Source organism: Rhinopithecus bieti, unplaced genomic scaffold, assembly GCF_001698545.2.
Source record: "Rhinopithecus bieti isolate Rb0 unplaced genomic scaffold, ASM169854v2 scaffold_20150, whole genome shotgun sequence".
In the NCBI taxonomy this organism is placed as follows: Eukaryota; Metazoa; Chordata; class Mammalia; order Primates; family Cercopithecidae; genus Rhinopithecus; species Rhinopithecus bieti.
Genome location: NW_016810565.1, coordinates 1,023,152 through 1,044,202, shown reverse-complemented (window position 1 = coordinate 1,044,202; position 21,051 = coordinate 1,023,152). Strand labels below are relative to the sequence as shown.

General features: G+C 51.1%; 1 protein-coding gene across 6 annotated transcripts in view; it reads right to left on the bottom strand.

The window, feature by feature from the left end:
* Positions 1–9,490: 9,490 nt before the first annotated feature.
* ST3GAL4 (ST3 beta-galactoside alpha-2,3-sialyltransferase 4) overlaps positions 9,491–21,051 on the bottom strand; it is a 60,436-nt gene continuing 48,875 nt past the window's right edge. For 3 of the 6 annotated variants that reach the window (XM_017892270.1, XM_017892267.1, XM_017892271.1), the window contains exons 2-11: positions 17,758–17,833; positions 17,383–17,455; positions 16,924–17,004; positions 16,598–16,695; positions 16,312–16,372; positions 15,955–16,050; positions 15,666–15,855; positions 14,754–14,897; positions 10,481–10,624; positions 9,491–10,168 (exon numbers count right to left, since the gene is read on the bottom strand). In XM_017892270.1, the coding sequence (XP_017747759.1) occupies positions 10,082–10,168; positions 10,481–10,624; positions 14,754–14,897; positions 15,666–15,855; positions 15,955–16,050; positions 16,312–16,372; positions 16,598–16,695; positions 16,924–17,004; positions 17,383–17,455; positions 17,758–17,773 (990 nt within the window). In that variant the 5' untranslated portion in view covers positions 17,774–17,833 and the 3' untranslated portion in view covers positions 9,491–10,081. Of the gene's footprint in view, positions 10,169–10,480; positions 10,625–14,753; positions 14,898–15,665; positions 15,856–15,954; positions 16,051–16,311; positions 16,373–16,597; positions 16,696–16,923; positions 17,005–17,370; positions 17,456–17,757; positions 17,834–21,051 lie in introns of all 6 variants that reach the window. The other 3 variants (XM_017892268.1, XM_017892266.1, XM_017892269.1) reach the window with 1 other exon arrangement.

Here is a 21,051-nt window from a genome sequence, read left to right as displayed (position 1 = left end):
TTGGGAACCCAAGGTTCTCTGCCCTCCTTTGATTCAATCTTCCTAGATAACGAAGGCAGTTGACAGGTCTGGTTGTGGTGGCAGTAAAACCTACAGGCTGACTCCTCTCCTTTGCGGGTAGACCCAATCCAGAAGACGTGTGGGACTCACCAACCACCTGATTCAGTCAAATATAGCTCAGAGGCAGAGTGGTCACACTAGACACTGGCCAGGCCATTCCGGACCTTTCCTCTCAGCAATATTCAGCAGGGAAAATTCCCTCCTCTAGAGGTTCAGAGAACAAGACCCGCTAGAAAGAGCCTAGACCACCAGGCACACTAACACTTTAATGTACAACTCAAATAATGTTCTAAGAAGAGCCTCACTTGGGGGAAGCTTGATGTGGTCATGGCAGATGTGACGGATAAACAGGGACAAGTTCGAGTGCTCGTTGAGGGACTGAGATCCAAATGGAACTTTAAAGAACCCAAATTGTCCCTAAGGTGGGTTGGAGGTTCCTCGTCAGTTTTAAACCTTTCTTCTCCAACCTTCCCTGGTAGTCCTTACGCATCATGGGAACCTTCATCACACCAGCTTGTGCTTCTTTCCAGACACTGATTCCTTGGATGGTCCCAATCCACAGATTCTATACACAGCCTACACAGTTCCTCCACTCAGAGGAATTTTCTGTTTCAATCATATTTCCAAGTGCTTCAAAATTTCCCAGAAACCTGGCTAGCTTCCTTTGTAGCCCCCAAGCCTGAGGGAGTAAAAACTGATCAGAAACGTTAAGTGCATGTCCACAGCCCACATTCTGCTGCTGGTACCATGCTGGCCTAGCATAGACATCGGGATGCTGGCTCCTGCCCCCTCTAGGTTAATCTCAGCAAGCGTTCTTGCTTTCTTTCCATATATGTTTTCCATTGGCTAACAGAGAACAAAGATCCAAGACCATATGCACAATGCCTTGGTGTGCTGGAATAAGGAAAAGATGACTTTAGAGGATCTGTCCATTTACTTCTCTTATTTCTCCTGGTCTTCCCACCTTGGATATGGGTAGACCATCTACCTCCTAGTCCTCAACACAGCTGACCCTGCCCCTTGCTCCTGCTATATACACACACATACAGAGAAGGAGAGAGAGAGATAGAGAGAGAGAGCGAGAATGCACTAATAGGGTGGAGGTGCCCATCCTTCCATTCTTTCCTGGAGGCCAAAGTTATAAACCAGCAGAATGGGGAAGAAATGTGTTTTATAAAATGAGCCCTTCTTCCTGTCCCTTGGCACAGGGTAAGAATGTGGACTGAGCAGAGCGCTCCAGGGTAAGTGCAAACACTAGGCTGCCGGGTGCCCAACCCTCTGAACGCTCTCCAAGGCCCAATGCAGTGAAGAATAGCCCAAGGGATAGGAGGTCGCAAGGATGATCTTTGTGAGAGACAAGAACATAGAGGGAAAAAATGAGGGGGATGTGGAGGACTCTGGGGCATTGAGAAGCCTGATTGAGCTGGGTGCATCCCTCAGCTGTCTCCAGCACTATCTACTTCTCACAAAGGAGTGAGAAGCTGGTGAAGGAAGGTGCCAAGAAACAAAGGCAGTGGGAATCCCTGAATTCCCCTGTAGGTGATTTCACATTAAATAAAACGAGTGCTCTACGTTTGTAATCTTATTTAATCCTCACAACTCTACAAAGTATCACCGTTTTACAAATGTGGGTGGAGGCTTAAAGAAGTCAAAAAACTTGCCCAGGGTCAAGCGCTAACGAGTGACAAACATGAGATTTAAACACACATGATTTCCACCACGAGATGTTTCCGCCCTACAGTGAAAACTCCAGGCCACACTCATTCTAGAACGTGGCTGGAAGTGGCTGATGGTAAAGGCCATCTGCTAGCATGCGTTCTGGGGCAGGCTGGGCAAGGACAAGCACAGCTCCATCAGGAAAGCAAGACTGGCTTCCTCCACCCTAAGTCCTCAAATGACCTGAAAGACCACAACGCTCCGGGAAACAAAGCTATTCTGTGTATCAAATCACCCCCACCTCTACCAAAGCCAGCATCCAGTCTTCCAATAGCTTTAAACTTCATTACTGGCTCAGAGTCACTGGATGGGAGCCCAGTCTCTAATTCTCAGGTTCAAGATCAGTCTGCCAAGGCCAGGGTTATTTCCACCACCTCTTCCACTTTCATGGAATAGGAAGTACTTTCACGGGAAGAGCAAAAATGTCACATCAAATCCGTTTCTGACGAAGCCTTTTTGAACAGATTATATAAAGCAAGAGGCCATGAAGCCGATTTTAAGTTTCCAGAATGGAAAGGAGCCAGGGAAATGAAAATAAACATGGTGCAGTCCTTGGGAGATTTCTTAGAACAGGACAAAGGAGCCGACCAAAATTCTATTTCTCATTTCCTAGTTGGAGAGGAGTCCATGCTGCTTGGGGCATTTGCTATTATGGAATCAGAACCGAAGGCACAAGGTACACACACGCGTGCGCGCACACACACGCACACACATTTGGTTAGTTCTTCCCAGGTATTATGTGTGTGGTTTGTCCTGGCACCAGAAAAAAAAAAAAAGACAAAAGGGAGTCGAGATTAGTTTATTCTCTGGGATCTTTCCCTATAAAACACACTTGTTACTGAAATAAAAAATATAAAATTTAAATAAAGACTATCTTAATTTGCAAATATTTTTTATTTTAAATGCTCCTTGGTGTGCGTATCTAAAGAAACAAACATTTAGATGTAGACCAATGACAACTAAATCTTAAATTTCACCTCCCCTTTCAAAACCTCTTTTGAAAGCCTCTTATCTAAGTTGTTCTTACGAACTGTAACCACATACCAGCGATTTGCAGCTTTCAAATCAAAATTAGCAGCAGTCTCTGGGAGTCATTGATAAAAAGCTCGTTTACTGATAGCCGCCTGTCATTTCCAGCGAGCCTCCAACCATCTTTTCCCCAACTCCTTATGTTTCAGTGCTCCTGACCAGGTCATAAACAGAGAAAAATTTTAAAAATTTTAAACGCTCCTCTTCTTTCTAGAAATTAGGAATTGTTTTCCTGGCCAAGTCCATGTTTGCTGCAAAACCATTAATTATTTCCCTCTCTAACTGCCATTCTTCCTTGGCCCTCCTCCCATCCTCGCTAACAGCAAGTTCTTTGACATACACTGAAAGCTTTCATTACTACAAGCCCTATAGTTCTCCTACTCCCACAGCCTCCATCTTTAAAAGGCCTTCTGTGAATATACACCATTCACAAGATACGTCATCAAATTGTCATCTACCTCCCTGGTTATATTTATGTCTCTGCCAATATCTGCCTGCCACTCCATATTCCCAGTGCTTTTCTCGGAAACAGTCCACTCAGCCCACCCACGGGGCTGAGACATCCTCAACCCCTGAGGAGAGAGCTTCCTTGAGTTCCCTGATTGGAGAGTACCAGACAAGAAATAGCATTTCCTTCCGCTGTTCCTTAACCTTACGGCCCTTGGCAATATCTTGGAATGCTGAAAACATTCAAAAAATGGTTCTTTCTAACTGTCTTCTTTATGGTGAATCTAATCTAGTAATGCTCAAAAAGAAGGTTAGTGAGGTCTCAGGAAGTCCAGATGTTCCTGGAAAGAACTGGAGTTTAATTAAATGGAGCTTATCCGAAATCCATTCCCAATTATGCAAGAGAAAAAGTACTATTCTGGATAAAAGCTGAATATAGGAAGGGATTCATCCCTCTGAAGATCACTTTTTTCTTTCTTTTTTTTTTTTTTGAGACAGAGTCTCGCCCTATTGCCCAGGCTTAAGTGGAGTGGCGTGATCTTGTCTCACTGCAAGCTCCACCTCCCGCGTTCAAACGATTCTCCTGCCTCAGCCTCCCGAGTAGCTGGGATTACAGGTGCCCACCACCATGGCCAGTTAATTTTTTTGTATTTTTAGTAGAGATGGGAGTTTCACCATGTTGGCCAGGCTGGTCTCGTACTCCTGACCTCAGGTGATCCACCCGCCTCGGCCTCCCAAAGTGCTATGATTACAGGCATGAGCTACCATGCCCGGTCTGAAGATGAGACTTTCAATGAGACAAAGTCCAGGGGGACTAAAAGTTACCACCTTCACTACCTTTGGAAGGAAATTAACGGGCCAGGCTCTGCTGCCCAAGGACTAGGAAGTACATTTGAGACATTAATGTGTCACGTGCGTCCGTCTGAAGAGACCACCAAACAGGCTTTGTGTAAGCAACAAGGCTGTTTATTTCACCTGGGTACAGTCGGGCTGAGTCTGAAAAGCGTCAGCAAAGGGGGATGGGATTATCATTAGTTCTTATAGGTTTGGGATAGGCGTACAAAGTACCTTCTTAAGGGCGGGGGAGAATATATTGTTATCAGTTAGGGTGGGGCAGGAACAAACCACAGTGGTGAAAAGTCATCAGTTAAGGCTATTGTCAGTTCTATGGATCTGCAGTTGCTTCAGGCCATCTGGATGTCTACGTGCAGGTCACCGGGGATATGATGGCTCAGCTTGGGCTCAGAGGCCTGACATAATGGGCTTTGCGCTTCAGAGAAATACTAAAAGAAGAAGGCAAGTAGAGATAAAGTGATATAGATAAGGATTTAAGCAGAATTTTCAGATAAGGGATTCCTATTTGACTTTTAATAGGAAAAGTCATTTTCATTTATATTAAAATGAGCACCGCCGGTACGGTGGTTCATGCCTGTAATCCCAACACTTTGGGAGACTGAGGTGGGTGGATCACGAGGTCAGGAGATCGAGACCATGGTGAAACTCCGTCTCTACTAACAATACAAAAAATTAGCCAGGCATGGTGGCAGGCACCCGTAGTCCCAGCTACTCCGGAGGCTGAGGCAGGAGAATGGGGTGAACCCAGGAGGTGGAGCCGAGATCGCATCACTGCACTCCAGCCTGGGAGACACGGTGAGACTCCGTCTCAAAAAAAAATAAAACTAAAAATAAATAAATAAATAAATAAATAAAAGTTTCTCTAGCTCTCCTGCCACGCAAGGGCTCCATCAGTGCAACATAAATTCACTGAGAAAAAGAGCACAGACCTGAAGGGTATCTCCAACCAGACTCCACTAGCTCTATGCTTAGTAAGAAGAGAAACAGGGGGAGACACTCCTTAAGTGTGAAAGTTGGTGATGTGTGTAAACAGTGTTTTGGGAAGACTCCGAATGATAGATGGCTCTGGACTAACTCAGTTTAGCAATTCCAACTCCAAACCCCTAGGGTTGTTTCAACATCTGAGACTGCTCTCATCCTCTCCACCCAGCTCTACCCTCCCAGCCTTCCAAGGCTCTTGAGAGGAAGCTATGTCTCTGTCCAGGTGGTGGGTGTCTAAATTGTTAGCCTTCCCTGGGAAACCGAAATGGGGCAAAAAACAGCACCTGCCTCCCAAAGTTCATTTTTCCCTAAAAAATTTTTGCCAAGCCCTGTTGTAATAACCCTCTTTGCACTGTGGTCTCTCCCACCTGCTTCACACCATCTGCAGTCCCTTTAAGCGAAGAAGTGGAACCTTCCCATACATTTGAGCTTCTCAAAAATCTATCATCTAATGAGACTCAAGGTTCATCTCCTCTTCTTATTTAATGGGTGTAGGATCCCAAAAATCTCTAACAAGAGAGATAAACTCAATGAGAATGAACTGGACAGGAAAACTGGCTATAACTACAGACAGACAGGCACACACCCACACCCACACCACCTGCATACCCTCCTTAAACTTATAAGTCAGAAAGGTCTGATTTCTTGGAACCACATCTGGTACAGAATCATGGGAATGTTGGAAACTAACAGTTTTCTGAAGCTATAATGAAGACTTCAAAAAGGTGGGAGAGATTAGAATAGAGCTGACAAACTCAGGTTACACTTCTCAACCTTTGTTTAGGGATCTACTGTGGCATGCTAGGTACCACTGAAATGGATGGTGTCTCCCAAGAAACCTCTTTCCCCAAGAATCCCTAAAGGTGTCCGACTTCAACTTGAAAACCGCTGACAGCCAAGCATGGTGGCTCACGCCCATAATCCCAACACTTTGGGAAGCTGAGGGTGGGTGGATCACCTGCGGTCAGGAGTTTGAGACCAGCCTGGTCAACATGATAAAACCCCATCTCTACTAAAAATACAAAAATTAGCTGGGTGCCTGTAATCCCAGCTACTCGGGAGGCTGAGGCAAGAGAATCCATTGAACCTGGGGGGCAGAGGTTGCAGTGAGCTGAGATCGTGCCATTGCACTCTAGCCTGGGTGACAAGAGTGAAACTCTGTCTCAAAAAAAAAAAAAAAAAGAAAAAAGAAAAAGAAAAAAAGAAAACCACCAATAGAAAGCAGTTTAAACAATGTTCATGGTTCGATTGCGCAAAGCCCATGTTGCAGTCATTTCACTGATGTCTTACCTTCTCCTACCTAGCTTGTGGGTGATTTGAAGATAAAGACTTTTCTGTAACCAGACATGTTATTCACTTCCTGGACAAGTATTTGGCCCTACAAAAGTACCTAACCTGTTTCATACCCTCTGGCATTTTCCATGATGCAAGGCAGCTTTCCAATTAATATTGATATCATACTTTACAGTCTACAAAATGTTTTTATGATCATATTCCCATTAGGTCCTTAAAACCTCATTGTGAGACTGACATGCATAATCATTCTTTTGCAGATGGAGAAGCAGAGGTTTACTTGGCTAATTAAACGACAGAGTAGGGAGTTGAACTCACGGTCCAACCGTGTCCTTATTTGGTGTGCACCGCACCTTACTGTCTCCCAGGAAAACCTGCTTCCAAGCTCAAACTCTTCGTAGGCTAGGCAGCCTATGGAGGAAAGCAACGGAATGTATTTATGTCCTTGCAAAATGTAAATAAAACCTTAAGCGTCCAAACTTAAGGCACCCCATATGATGTGAACATAGAGTAACATTTAAATGTGTTCCTGCGGTAGAGACCTTGACTCTTATCCTGCCCAGCAAGGTGATGGAGTGGGGAGTCCCTTCTCCCCTATGGGCCTCAGTTTCCCCTCTGTGGACTTTCGGAATCTAAATTCAATGGCGCAGAGCTCTTCCACTCCCTCGCAGCCTAAGGTGGTTTCACCCTGGCCTCTGCGGTGAACCCACAGCAGGTAGCATGACGGAGGCCCAGCGAGAGTTCGGAGGGGCGTGGCCCCCCAGTCCGCCCGGCCTCCCCTGAGCCGTCGCCCAGCCTTGAGCCGCTTGCCAGGGAGGGGCCGGCCTCGCCTGAGGCGGGGCGCCGGGGCCAGCATCCCGAAAAGCCCGGGGAGGAGGCCGGCAACCTGGACGAAGCCTGGCCGGCCCTGCGAGATTCCAGGCGGGTTCCCACGGCCGCGAGGGTCGGCACGGCGCCGGTGCGGACAGCACTTGCACGGCCCGCCGCCAGGGCGGGGCGATCTACAGCAGTAGCTCCTCCCTCCCCCGCCCGCCCTGGGAGGAAACTGCGCGTGCGCCTCATTAACGCCGCCCAAGGACACCGGGGATTAGCGCAGGCTTTGCCCGCAGACCGTAGAGTCGAGAGGCTCGTACGATGATCCTTGGGTCTAGATTCCTAGAGCAGTGCTTCTGGGTGCCTGGTGAAATTCCAGATTCGTGGCTCCTGTCCCCAGCAGCCTGGGTGAGACCCAGGGGTCTTCATTCCCAGGTCTCCCTAGGTAATTCCGAGATAAGCGGTTCTCCTTAGCTGGACCCACCCTTTTGTTGCAGAGAAATGACTGGCCCACGTTCTTACAGAATAAGGCGACAGAGGCTGGTTGAGAACCCAGATCTCCTGACTTGCCCTCAAGCACGTGCCCTACTGTGCTCTTTCCCTTCCTCATTTCCAGGGCATGGTTTAATCAACCCCAGGCAGCCTGGCAGGCAGTTCATTCCCACTGGTTGGGCTAATTGAAGACTGAAAGTCCCTTTCCCAGAAAACCAAAGAACCCCATCCAACAGCCCCACATCAAAGCTCCACTCTCAGCTCCGACCCTTGGCCAGTATTGCCTCAATATGCGTAGGATGTTGGGCACCCAGGAGAAAGCTATCCCCACCCCCCAAGCAAACAATGGCCTATTTGGGTGTACACACACCCACATTCACAGTCTTCTCAGTATGTGAGCAAGAAGGGCTGTACACGGAATCACAAACAACCCACCAAGAATGTAAAATGCTCCCATGTCTACTTGTGTGCGTGTGTGGAGTCTGGAGGGGTCTGACCCACCCCTGTGTGCCGGATTCTGGCTTGAGTTTAGGCACGTTCAGTAACAGGCAGTGGCCTCAGTCCAGGCCAGCTGGATCATGTATGCAGACAGACATTCTCAATGGCCCTGGATGGGAAAACGGACACTCCTTTGCATCTCTGCATGAGCGGCAGCTGGGGATGCATCGGGGTGAGCAGAGTTGAGACTCCCCTACACTCACAACCCCTGCTGTTTGCAAGCTCCCTCCCCAGGACACAGCCTTCAAGACAAAAGTGTGCCCATGTGGAGGGGAGCGGGTTTGGGGCTGCAGATGCTGGGGCTGTACTCACTCTCAGAACTCCCATCTCCCCGAGCAAAGCGGCCAGGCTACTGAGAGAGCAGGCCTTCTATTCCCTGGGAGGGTCCTTGGGGCCATTCTGGGGGATGAGGTGGGTGTCCTCAAGGCCATTCCAGCACTCTGTGGAGAACCATGTCATCTTCCTCTGTTCCTCCCAAACTGCTGCCCCTCTTTATCTGTCCTGTCCCAGCCTGGCTTGTCTCACAACCTCAAGGCTGCAAGTCTTTCCGAGAAAGCCAGGAACACAGCTGCCAGTTCCATTCCCCAAGGGGGGAGTTCCAACTCTCCCTCCTGGCTCCAGATGTAAAGGAACAGCTGTGGGGTGGCAGGAAGCCCAGTTGGCAGCTAAGCAGGATCTGGGAAGATGGAGAACGAAGGCAGGAGAGACAGGCAAACGGCAGGGTTGTTATGATTTTAAAGACCCAGGAAAGAAACCGTTTCATCCCCTGGCCCGGCAACTGGCTGATAGGCCTTGCCAAATCCCTTCGACGCTGCCCTCCAAGCCTGCCCACCCCATCCTGGCAGCCTGGGCTGCTGGCAAGACCTTCCATAAACTCCATTTTCTGGTTCCCACTTAATCTGAGAAGGGAAACTTGGCTTTCTTTGTCTGACCCCACCCCTGTCCTTAAAACACGTACCTCCCAAGCATGAGATTTGGGTAAGTGAAGAATGGTGAGGGAGAGAGGAAGGAAGGTGGGAGAGGACTCTGGCACTCTCATCTGGCATCCTCCAGCCCCTCCCTCCTCTGGGCAGTAACCCAGAATGCAGGGTGCCAGGCTGGGTGTCTGCAGACAGGGCTGCTGCGAGCACCACTCACTCTCCTGCTGTGCCAGGGTGATAATGCATGACCAGGCACCCAACACTGGACTCAATAAGTAATTATTTCCCAAGTGATCATGCCCTGCTCTGGTCTAACAAGCCTGCCAAGTGCTACACCCCATCCCATGCCTTTCCCCACCTGAAAGGACACAGGACATCACAACTGCTTCCGTTTTAGGAAAAATAGTTTAATGGTAGGTTTGTAACCTCTTTTCTAGATGAGGTCCCCTTCTCGGTGGAACCCCCACACCAGTGCTCTTCCCATGCCTGCTGGGAGGTAGCAGCCCCTCTCTGGAGGGCACCCACCCATTCCCAATGCCCCTGCCCTCCTGGGAGGCCGGTGCTGTGTCTAGGCCTTGGTGGGGCCATCACTGTAGGTTTTTATAAAAAGTGGGCAGAATACTCTACTGGCCTCTTTCCTGGATGCATGGGACCAGCCCACAGCACCTTCCTACCCCTTAATTAAATAGCCCATTAAATAATCTCTTGGTACTGGCAGAGAGGGGGTGCCACAGCAACGAGCCCCCTGCCCTGGCCAGGCTCCCATGGTTCCAGCGCCCCCACCCTGACTGGATCTCGGCTCCATAAGAGCAGCCAGGGGCATGGCCTCATCTCAGACCTGGCCAGGCCCAGAACTCCCTCCCCAAGAGGGGGTGAGTCCAAGTGGGTCATACTGGCACCAGGCACCCCCACAGCCATGGATGGGGGTCACCCAGACAGCAGAGTAGGCAACCCACAGGCTACAACTCTTGCCCAGGTCAGAAGGACGTGAGGTTCTTGACGGCTCCCATCTCCAGCATCCGCTTAATGGCCAGGGCCTCTTGGGAGACATTATGGCCTGACCCCTGTGGAGACAGCCCAGGAAATAAACTGAGGGACTCCCAGGGACCTCTCTGTCCCCAGGAAAGTCTCCTTGCCCCTCCCCATGGCCCCACACTTCTTGGGAGCTCCCTTTCCCAGGCTGGTTCTTGGAAGGAAGACGAAATCCATGTGGCTGAACATGGAGGATGCTGGCCAGGAAGTCCAGATGCTTCGGTTCCAGTTCTGACTCCAGGAGTCACCTCTGGGTCTCAGCGCTGCTCCCACTCACCCAGTGTCCCTCTGACTGTCTGCCCATCCGCCCCCTGCCCCACCGTGCTCATGAGCTAGGCACTTACCACCATGGACTTGAGCGTGATCTGCTCATAGTAGTGAATGGTCTGCTTCTTGTTGTAGGCATCTGGGTAGCCGAAGCCGGCAATGTGCACCAAGTCACAAAGGTGGAGGGCCAGCGTGATGGCCAACAGGCCTGTGGTGGGCTTCTGAGGAACAGGGGCAAAAGGATGTTAGCGGGAGCCCTGCTCCTCCCACCGTCATCTCTGCCAGCGCTCTGCACTGGAACTTTCTGCAGTCATGGAAACGTTCTCCATCTGTGCTGTCCAGCAAGACAAGCCATGAACTAATGAGCATGCAAATGGGGCCAGTGCAGCTAAGGAACTGAATTTATTTTATTAATTTTTAATTAATTAAATTGTAAATTTAAATCGCCACATGTGCTGGATGCAGAGGTGCATATGCCTATAGTTCCAGCAACTCAGGGGGCTGAGGTCAGAAGACTGCTTGAGCCCAGGAGACCTGGGCTGTCGTGCACTAAGAATGCACCTGTGAAAAGCCACTGCACTCCAGCCTGGGCAACATAGTGAGACCCCCCATCTCTAAAAATAAACAAATATAAATAAGTAAATAGCCACATGTGCCTAGTGGCTACCATTCTGGATGGACCAGCTCCATACACTTGGGGGGAGGCCTGAGGCCTCTAGAGATAAGACTAACGATCAGAATGACCATCATCATCATCATATCAGCTACCTTTTAAACACTATGTGCCAGACACTATGTTTAGTATTTTACCTACCTACCATAAGACATTATCTCATCCAGTCTCACAAAAACACTTGGAGGTACATATTATTAGCCCCCTTTTACAGATGAGAAAACTGGGGCTTACAAAAGCGTTAAGCAACTCATTCAAAGGAAAGGAAGTGTTCTGCCCTCCTCCTTGGAGAGCCTGACCTCATTTAGAAGACCTGGGGGCTCTGACATGCACTAGCTGTGCGACCCTCTATGGGGGTGGCGCTCTATTTTTTTTTTTTTTTTTTATAGAGATGGGGTTTCACCATGTTGCCCAGGCTGATCTCGAACTCCCGGGCTCGAGCGATCTGCCCACTTTGCCTCCCAAAGTGCTGGGATTACAGGCATGAGCCACCGTGCCTGGCCTCTCCTTCTTTAAAGCAGGACAGCAGTACCTTTCCCATCCACCTTACTGGCTGCTCTAAGGACCTCACTTGCTCATGCCTAGTTCATCCACAGTGATGGGCAGCCTGATATTCTCACTTCTCCAACCTCGCCTTCCTCAGCTTCAGCAACCTGCTTTGCACACAATTTCAGCTGCCCATACCCATTTGGGAGCCATTCCTGGACCTCATCAGGCCTGTCGACACGCCAGCTTTCTCCCTCTCGGAGCTCTCCTGTCTTCTCATCTTCCACTCCCTGGCTGGGCCTTCTTTTTCCACCTTTGTTGCTTTCACCACCAGTGTGTCATCTCATCCAGTTGGGCTGACACACTTCCATGGCCTTCTAGCCAGCTCTGCCTGGTCACAGGCTCCTTACACTCACCAAATTCCTCCTCTTCCTGGCACTCTATTAGTTAAATATGTTACCATCCCCAATGCTGTCCAAGCTAGAAACCCAGAATTGGTCAGAAATCTCTCAATTCCACTTGTAAAATATATAAGGCAGAATCGTAAGAGAACCCCAGTGACCCTAACCCTCATGTAATCTCCTCCCTTGCGCGTGTGGGGAGCCCGTGAATATGATGCGATTATGTGACTTTACTTTATATGGCACAGTTGAACATAAGAGAGAGGCTGTCCTGCTGGGCTTGACCTAATTACCTGAAGGTTTAAATCCGGGTGTCAAGACCAGAAGCGGAGAAGGTCAGAGATCTGAAGCACAGAAAGGATCTACTGTGCCACTGCTGGCTTGAAGATAGAGGCTGTACGGCAAGAAATGTGGGCCACCTCTAAGAGCTGAGCATGGCCCCCAGCCTCCAGCTGACAGCCAGCAAGGAAATAGGGACCTCAGTTCTACAATTGGAGGAACCAAATTATTTCAACCACAAGAATGAACCTGGAAGCAACATTTTCCCCTAAGCTTCCAGATGAGAACTGTCTGGTTGACAAACCGAGTCCAGCCTTGTGATAGCCTAAACAGAGAACCAGCCACACCCTGCTGTTCTGATCTACAGGACTATGAGCCAGTACATGGGTACTGTTTTAGCCCACTAAACTTGTGGTATTAGTTAAGGAGCAATGGAAAGCTAATACAGGCTGGGTGCAGTGGCTCACACCTGTAATCCCAGCATTTTGGGAGGCTGAGGCGGGTAGATCACCTGAGGTCAGGAGTTCGAGACCAGCCTGGCCAACATGGCGAAACCCCGTCTCTGCTAAAAATACAAAAACTAGCCAGGTGTGGTGGTGCATGCCTGTAATCTCAGCTACTTGGGAGGCTGAGGCAGGAAAATCGCTTGAACCTGGGAGGTAGAGGCTGCAGTGAGCTGAGATGGCATCACTGCACTCCAGCCTGGGAGACAAAGCGAGACTCGGTCTCAAAAAAAAAAAAAAAAAAAAAAAACCAATACAATGTTGAGTCCATTTCCTCCTTTTCCCTTTCCACCGCCAGGAGCTGGGTTCAGGTTCTGGCCCTCTCTCATCTCCCTCTCCAGCCTCCTCTCCCATCTCCCTCTCCAGCCTCCTCTCCATCTGTAATCCCATGCATGGCATGAAACTCCTCCTTGTTGCCCTTCAGTGCCACTTGTACTGGAACAGTTCAGTGCTGGAGATGCCGCCTGCTCTGACCAAATGGAATGCCTTTCCCCAGCTCTCTGCCTGATCCTTCCAGACCCAGCTCTAGCACCACCTCCTCTGGGGAGCCTCCCAGACATCTCTCAGCAGATGTCTGTCCCTCCTCTGAGATTCCACGACATTGGGAACAACTCTCCATTGTGGAATTTTATCACTCCACAGTGCAAGCTGCATTCTTACTCTGCTAGACTGAGGTCCCATAGGGCAAGGAGCACAACCTACTCGCCAAGCATGCAGACTCGGGGCCTGCCATTGAGCAGTCACAAAAGCAGCTATTCACCACCGAACATGGAATAACAGGAGATGCTCAGTAAACAATAAAATCATTTATTCAAAATCTGGCAAATATTCAAAGAGCAGGCCCTGTGTACCGGTCTCCAGAATAGGTATTTTACATCATTATTATTTTTTAAAATCCTACAACAGCCTTAAAAGGTCATTATGGATATTATCCCACCATACAGGCAAGAAAAACAAGGCTCTGAGCAGCTGACCTGCCAAGCCCCACACAGCACACAGCACAGCCAAGCGCCATACCTGTGTCTGCTGGTACCTGTCTCTCACCGTCCCACATGGCCTCCCCAAGGGGCTCCAAGATATGGGGGGACGTACTTGGGAAGCTACAAAGTGGGTTAAAGCCCACCAGCTGAAGGCTACCAGGGCACTGCACTCAAAACCATAACTTGCGATGGCTCAAGGACATCAGGTTAAAAAGAAGAAACACATAACCTGTGGTCGGACACAGTGCCTTACACCTGTAATCCCAGCATTTTGGGAGGCTGAGACACGAGGATCACTTGAGGCCAGGAGTTTGGGACCAGCCTGGGCCACACAGTGAGACCCCCATCTCTACAAAAAAATTTAAAAATTAGCCAGGCGTGATGGTGCATACTTGTAGTCTCACAGCTACTCAGGAGGCTGGGGCAGAAGGATCACCTGAGCCTGGAAGTTCGAGGTTACAGTGGGCTATGATTGCACCACTGTACCCCATCCTGGGTGACAGAGTGAGACCCTATCTCTAAAACAAAACAAAAACCCATAACTTGCAAAACTGCATTGACTCCCTGCATTGACACACCATCCCAAACCATGACATGCAAGACAGACTGTTGAAACTCCAACTCTTATAACTCATTCAGACCAGTGTTTCAAGATAAGATCACAGATGAAGTATATCTCATAGTAACCGCATGGCTCAAGTTGTTCCACAGATCAGACCACTGATTGTTCCAGCAACTCCCCAGGTGACAAATTCTGACCAGCGCCTGCCAAAATCATCCTCTCACACCAGCCCCTAAACCAGATCCAGGCCGTCCCCATTCCTCCCCAATTAGTAAACGCCCCTTGGTTCTCCAGAGTGTGGACTCCCCTTGTGGCAGCAACTTTAATGACAGGTGTGTTCCTGGAGGGAAAATGCAAACCACTGCCTCTGTTATGGGGTCCTTCCACGGCTTCCTAAGCCCATAAGAATGTCTCCCCTACATCCCACCCAGGACCCTAGCCTTCGGACCCGACTTCCCATCATCACCTGCTTAATCTTCCGTGGCTGTTGCATTGGCAGGCTCAGCAGTTTGTCAGCTGCAATCTCCATGAAGAAGGGGTTGAGAATCCGAATCTGTTTAGGGTTGACATCCCAGATGAGGGGAGGCTGTTTCCAGAAACCCTTTCGCACCTAGGAGGATGGGGTCAGAAGAGAGACAGCAGCAGGTGAAGCCCTGTTTCTCAAATCCAACCCAGTGGTCCTCAGCCAGACGAGGGGCTCCAAGTGATGGCAGAGGCCTTCAGGAACACAAGGTGACAGGAAAGAGAGGTGAAGTCTGTGCCAGAGATGGGAGACCAGGAGAGGACCAGGGAAAGAGAGGAGGAGAGGAGCCCCCTCGGGAGGCCAGGTGACCAGGTGTATAAAGCAGAGGGTCGAAGCCATGGACCACTTCCAAGACCATCCACACAGGTAGAAGGGACTAAAGTTTTAGGCTGTCTAAACACTTGACAAAAAAGCCAGATGGGACAGTTCAGCCTGTGACTGATGGCAAAGTGATGTAGTAAACTCTTTCTGGGGACCGTCTGTTAGGACACACGCCTCATTGCTCTAACCTGCCCTTGGCCTGGAGATGGCTGCTGGAGGGTTCCTCGGCTCCCGAGTTCCTCACAGGCAAACACCTACTCAGAAAGCGTTCCTGTCACAGACAGCCCTGGAGCGTGAGTGCCTTTGGCTGCTGCCACCTGACGCCTGCAGGCTTTTATACCCAGTTGCTGGGGCGGCTTACTGGAACACCACCATTGGAGGGCAGCCTAAGGCGCTGACTGCCGGGAGCCTAGTTCATGCTGTCCCCACACAGGCTCTTTAGGACTGCCAGGCCGACATCAAGGAGCGAGAGGTCCTGACTCGGGCAGTGTCCCCACCCCCTGGCCTCAGCCCCCAGTCTGTCCCCCAACTTACCCGCTTCTTATCACTCAGGATGGTCTCAATCCAGTGGAAGTCCATTGCCTTGAAAGCCACCAGGACGAGGAGTGTGTCTGGGTTGTTTTCTACTTTGGGGTCGAAGTGGGCAGATTCAGGGTAGAAGAGACGCATGGTGGTCTTGGAGCCCACGTCACCCTCATAGCCAGCCACTGGGGCATTGTTCAATCTGGGGGTTGGGGGGGAGGATTCCCATCACTAGAGGCCTCCTGGGCCTGTGTACAGTCCCTGGCTTGGACCAGCAGTAGGAAGAGACAGTCACACACACCTGATGACCACATCGTACTTGTTGATGGCATCTCCCAGTGAGCTGTTCCGCAGCCGGTGCCCGTTCCCCACGACCACGCAGCGGCGGCACCTGAGGCTGCCATAGGAAGAAGAGTGGTCAAGCCCAGAAATCACCCCTGCTCTACCCCACGCTCGCTGCCCTGGATCTGCCTGGGCCCATCTCAGGACCACTTCCTAGGCCCCCTCAGCCCCTGGTCCCCATGGAGCAGGCATCACCCCATGGTCCTGCTTACGGTCATGCTGACTTTACACCCCTGGGCCAGGCCATGACTGTTTCACACGGGGGCAGGAAAGACGAGAAGGTGCCCAGACTGGAGTCGGGGGAGTGCTGCCTTACCTCTGGATGTTCTCGGGGATAGAGGAACTGGTGATGGCTAGCACCCGGAGGAGCAGGTCCTCTACAAAAAGAGCCAGGCGGAGGGACTGATGTGACAGCCAGCATTCTGAAGGCTGCCTGCCCTCCCTCCACTGCTCCTCAGAGCCCTGGCTGCCTTCTTCTTCCCCTGACCCTGGTGCTGGAGCCAGGCTCAGAACTTGGGCACTGGGGCCAGGGACGGCAGAGAATAAGAAGCACTCTGGTCGTGGTGAGCCCATGGTTCCCACAGAGCTGGGTAGGAACTTACCACTCCCCTTGGTCCCATAGGGCAGCTCGTAAGCAGATGGCGTCTTGACCCAGAAATAATCCTTAAGCTGCAGGAAGATGGGCTGATCCCGGGAGTAGCTGTACAGAGGTGAAAGCCGGGTAGGGATGAGAACAGAATTAATCTTGATGCCAGAAGCAGGGTTAGGCCCGCGACTAATATTATAAGGCCGTCACTTCCCTCCCTGGCTTCACCTAACCCATGTCCACCACCAAGGCTGCTCCTTCCATCTACTCCTCACACTGAGGCTGCCCTCAATCCCAGCTCGCTCCATGCCCTGCTCTACCCTCCTCACCCTTGAGACTTACTTGCCAAAGAGCTTAGAGGCCTTCCTCTCTGCCTCACCCTGGAGGCACGGCTCCTTCTTCTCTGGGATGGGAAAATAAAAACTGGAGAGAAAAAAGGACAGGAGGCAGAAGCCCCAGTCAGACCCTGGGGCCCGTGTTCCAGGCAGCCTAAGCCTTCTCCCATGGCGTGAAGGTCCCAAGGTGCCAAGCAGGAATCATCTCAAGTTAAGTTCCACTGATCCAGGTCTTCCTGCCCCTGCACTCCCTGGGTGAGGGTCCAGTGAGACATCCCAGGCCCTACCCGCATCCACCCTCACGGAAACACTCTGTACCAGTAGCTGAAGGGATGAGGTCATGCGCTGGCTTTTGGAATGTTGCTGCCCTCCTAGGTCCCCCGCTCCATGATGCTCCATCCCTAAGCCCCGTCCCTGACAAGAACCAGTGGAACGACATGGAAGGTGAACTCACAGCTCGATGTACCTCTCTTCCCGGGAGATGGAATACAACACCATGACGACCAGGACCAGAGCCAACATGGCCAGGAGCTTCCAGCCTGCAGGACACATGCACAGAGGAGCTAGAGGCAGAAACAGGCAGGTACAGCCCCCGTCCACCTTCCCACCTGCCCCCTTCTGAGCCCCTCTGACCCCTAACTCAACAGGAGCAGTCTCTGGTCCTCTCCTGGCCCTGGCTGAGGGCTTGACGCTGATTGTACCCAGTGTCCTTCAAGATGAAGAGAAGGGCCCCTGGCTCCCTGTCTGTCCCTCCACAGCCCCCAGAGGTCCCAGGATCCTGCTGAAGACGGCTTCTGGAGGCCCATCCTCCAGGGTGGGGGAGCCCTCGGACAACACTCACGGGACTTGCTGACCATGTTTCTCAGCAGGCAGCAGGATTCCTGGGGAGAGCTGGCATCCCGGCTGCCTCGGGCCACCTAGGAAATAGGAGTCACAGGTGTCTGGTCGGCTTCACAAACTCTCCTGCCTAGACACTGGAGCAGGACACACCCACTGTCCGCCCCTCCCTTCCTCCAGAAAGCAGGAACCCGTTCCCTGGGGCAGTCATCCTGAGGGTGACCTTTGTCATCCAGGATTCCTCCTAACTCCTCCAAGGGTGGCATCAGGGATCCAGGTGAGTCCCGCCATGGAAGGGAAAACCGAGGGTCCAGCCCTCACAGACTTGGTCCCAAGCCAGGCTGGCCTCCTGCAGCCTCTATGCATGGTTCTTCTCACCATCCCCTTCTGCATTTTGATCCAGGAAGGGCCAGCTCCAGGAGGCAGACAGCTACCCCCGCCCACTGTTGACACGAAAGTTAAGCCAACTCACTGTGTGAGGGCTTGAGTCCTATTTTACCCAACAGAGGGTCACCTATTCTCCACCATCCAAAGCATCCCTTGGTCAGTGCCTGCCTCTCCATCATCAATCCAGCCAAACAGGTCTGCTCAGGCCAGAGGCTGGGAGTGAGGGTGGGGCTATGACATGGTCCTCATGAGGGCTCCTTGATCCCTTCTAGACTCTAATCAAATGCAAACAGTGCTCACGTCTCCCCACCCGGCCAAGGGGTAAGCTCAGGGAGGGACGGTGTTTGAATGGGGAGCACAGGGAGCTGGGAGGGTCTGGCCGGCCAAAGAGGAGTCAGGAGATGCTTCCAGTAAGGGCGAAGACAGTAAGGTGAGGACTGTGCACGGGAAGGGGTGAGCTGCTGTTCCCCCATCACACACGCAAAGGCTGCCTCACAAGCACCAGCTCAGCCAGGGCCACGCCGCAGAGTGACTGCAGAAGAAATTCCTGTGGCTTCCACAGCCACACAAAGAGGCCCCAGATGCCACATGCCAGTTTCTTCCATCCACGCCACGCTTCCTGATGATCTGGATCAGAAGAGTCACTTGGACCACTTCCTAAATACACATTTCAGGTCCCTTTCCTGGAGACCACCATGGTCAGCCTGAGTATGGCCTGGGACGGGCATTTTCACAAACAGCCCATGTGAATCTGACGGTCCATCAGGAAAGGGAGGCAAACACTAGTGTTTGTGCACCAATGGAAACCTTCCATGTTTTCATAGGGGCTGGGGATAGCATCTGGACGAGGTCTGGTCCATTTTACACACCATTAACCAATGACCCTCAGCCCTGTCCTGTGATGAAGTCAATGTCCTGCTCCCCAGCGGACTCATTCCCAGGCCCCGCGCTGAGCCCACGAACATTGAAGAATCAGAGTCTTGAGTCAGAGGAAACAACGAGGCAGGGACCAGGGTCAGACTCCCTTGGGAGAGTCAGAAGCACCATCCCCAAACCCCAGAGGGCATGAAGCCTGGCCCTGTCCAGTAAAGAAAAGTGATCGAAGCCGGGCGCGGTGGCTCAAGCCTGTAATCCCAGCACTTTGGGAGGCCGAGGTGGGCGGATCACGAGGTCAGGAGATAGAGACCATCCTGGCTAACATGTGAAACCCCGTCTCTACTAAAAAATACAAAAAACTAGCCGGGCGAGGTGGCGGGCGCCTGTAGTCCCAGCTACTCCGGAGGCTGAGGCAGGAGAATGGCGTGAACCCGGGAGGCGGAGGTTGCAGTGAGCTGAGATCCGGCCACTGCACTCCAGCCTGGGTGACAGAGCGAGACTCTGTCTCAAAAAAAAAAGAAAAGAAAAGTGATCGGTTTGTAATCAGCACAAGTTCCCAGGTAAAGGTGTTGTCCTAGTAACTACCCAGACAGCTCTTCTGAAAGGGGCATGCCTTCCCTACCCCTCACCCCACAGCAATCTCTGAGTCATTCCCTACACACGGCCCTCCTCCTCGCCTTCATAGCATTTCCCATCTGTCATCAGCTTAGTTACTGGTTTGCTTTCTGTCTGTCTCCCCAACTGAGATATAAGCTCTGGGCGGGTTGGAATTGGGTCCGTCCCGTTCGCAGCTCTAGTCCCACATGTAGCACACTGCCTGGCACACAGTAGAGTACATCAGAAAGTACTGAATGTGTATCAGGCTGATTACCGTGGACGATCACACCTCCCTCTCTGACCTGCAGTTTCCTTACTGTCAAACTGAGAAGTCAGCCTATTCCTGCTGCTCAAAAAAGGCCAGATCCGTCCCATGGGCATCCCAGAGCCATTCTTAGACAAGTGGATTCTTTGGCCCCCTTCCAGACCTATAAAATCAGAATGTGCATTTGAACACGATAGCCTGGCAATTCATATATCTGTCCGAGTTTGAGAAGCACTGGTCAAGCCTGATGTTCTTGATTATGGCTGAAGAGGAGACTCACCTGAAGTACTTAAATTTTTTTTTTTTTTTTTTAAATGAGTATCTGGGTCCCAACACCTAGAAATTCTGAGTTAATTAATGTAGCCCAGCACTGGAATTCGCTGAAGCCCCCTGGGTGACTCTAAAGCGCAGCCAAGGTTGAGAACCACTGGTCTGGATGATCTGTGGGTGATCTGAAAGCACACTTCTCAAACCTTGATGTACACATTGTGACTCAGAGGGTGCCAGATGGGGGTGCAGGGCAGGCAGGGATTTGCATTCTAACCAGCTCCCTAATGGGGCCTGCTGTGTGGCTGGAACTACTCTTTGAGTTGCAGTGCTCCGAACCAGGATCCCTCCAGCTCTAACATTTCAGGACCTTATGAACTGCAGCCTCTCTCACCCTCCCTGCTCCCTCTCTACATCTCCCTTGCATGACCAGCATGCACTTCATCTTCCTTTCTATTCATAAGTCACAGCATTGGCTGCACAATGCAATGACCTGAGGAGCTTCAACATCTACTAGGCCCCACTCTCCAAGATGTTTATTTAATTGGTTAGGGGTGGGGCCCAAGCATGAATAGTGAATAGTGAAACGAACCAGCGGCCCACCTCCTCTGTGATTCTAAAATGCAGCCTGGGTGGGGAAACACTACTCATTTCACCTTTTGTGAAAGACAAATACTCAGACATCCTCCAGGGCTGTCCTCCAGGGAAAAGACCTTTGGCGTCAGAGGTGAGCAGCCCTAACCAGACCTGAACAACAAGACAATTAGCCCTTCTTCGACCTCTTCCCCAGTAAAGTTCTACATTGTCTTGTCTTCATTCCAAAATAGCGTCAGTGTTGCGCTAAGTAGACTGGGCGAGTCTTAGGGCTTGCTCTGCTATACCCGACGAGCGATTTCACAAGCCCAC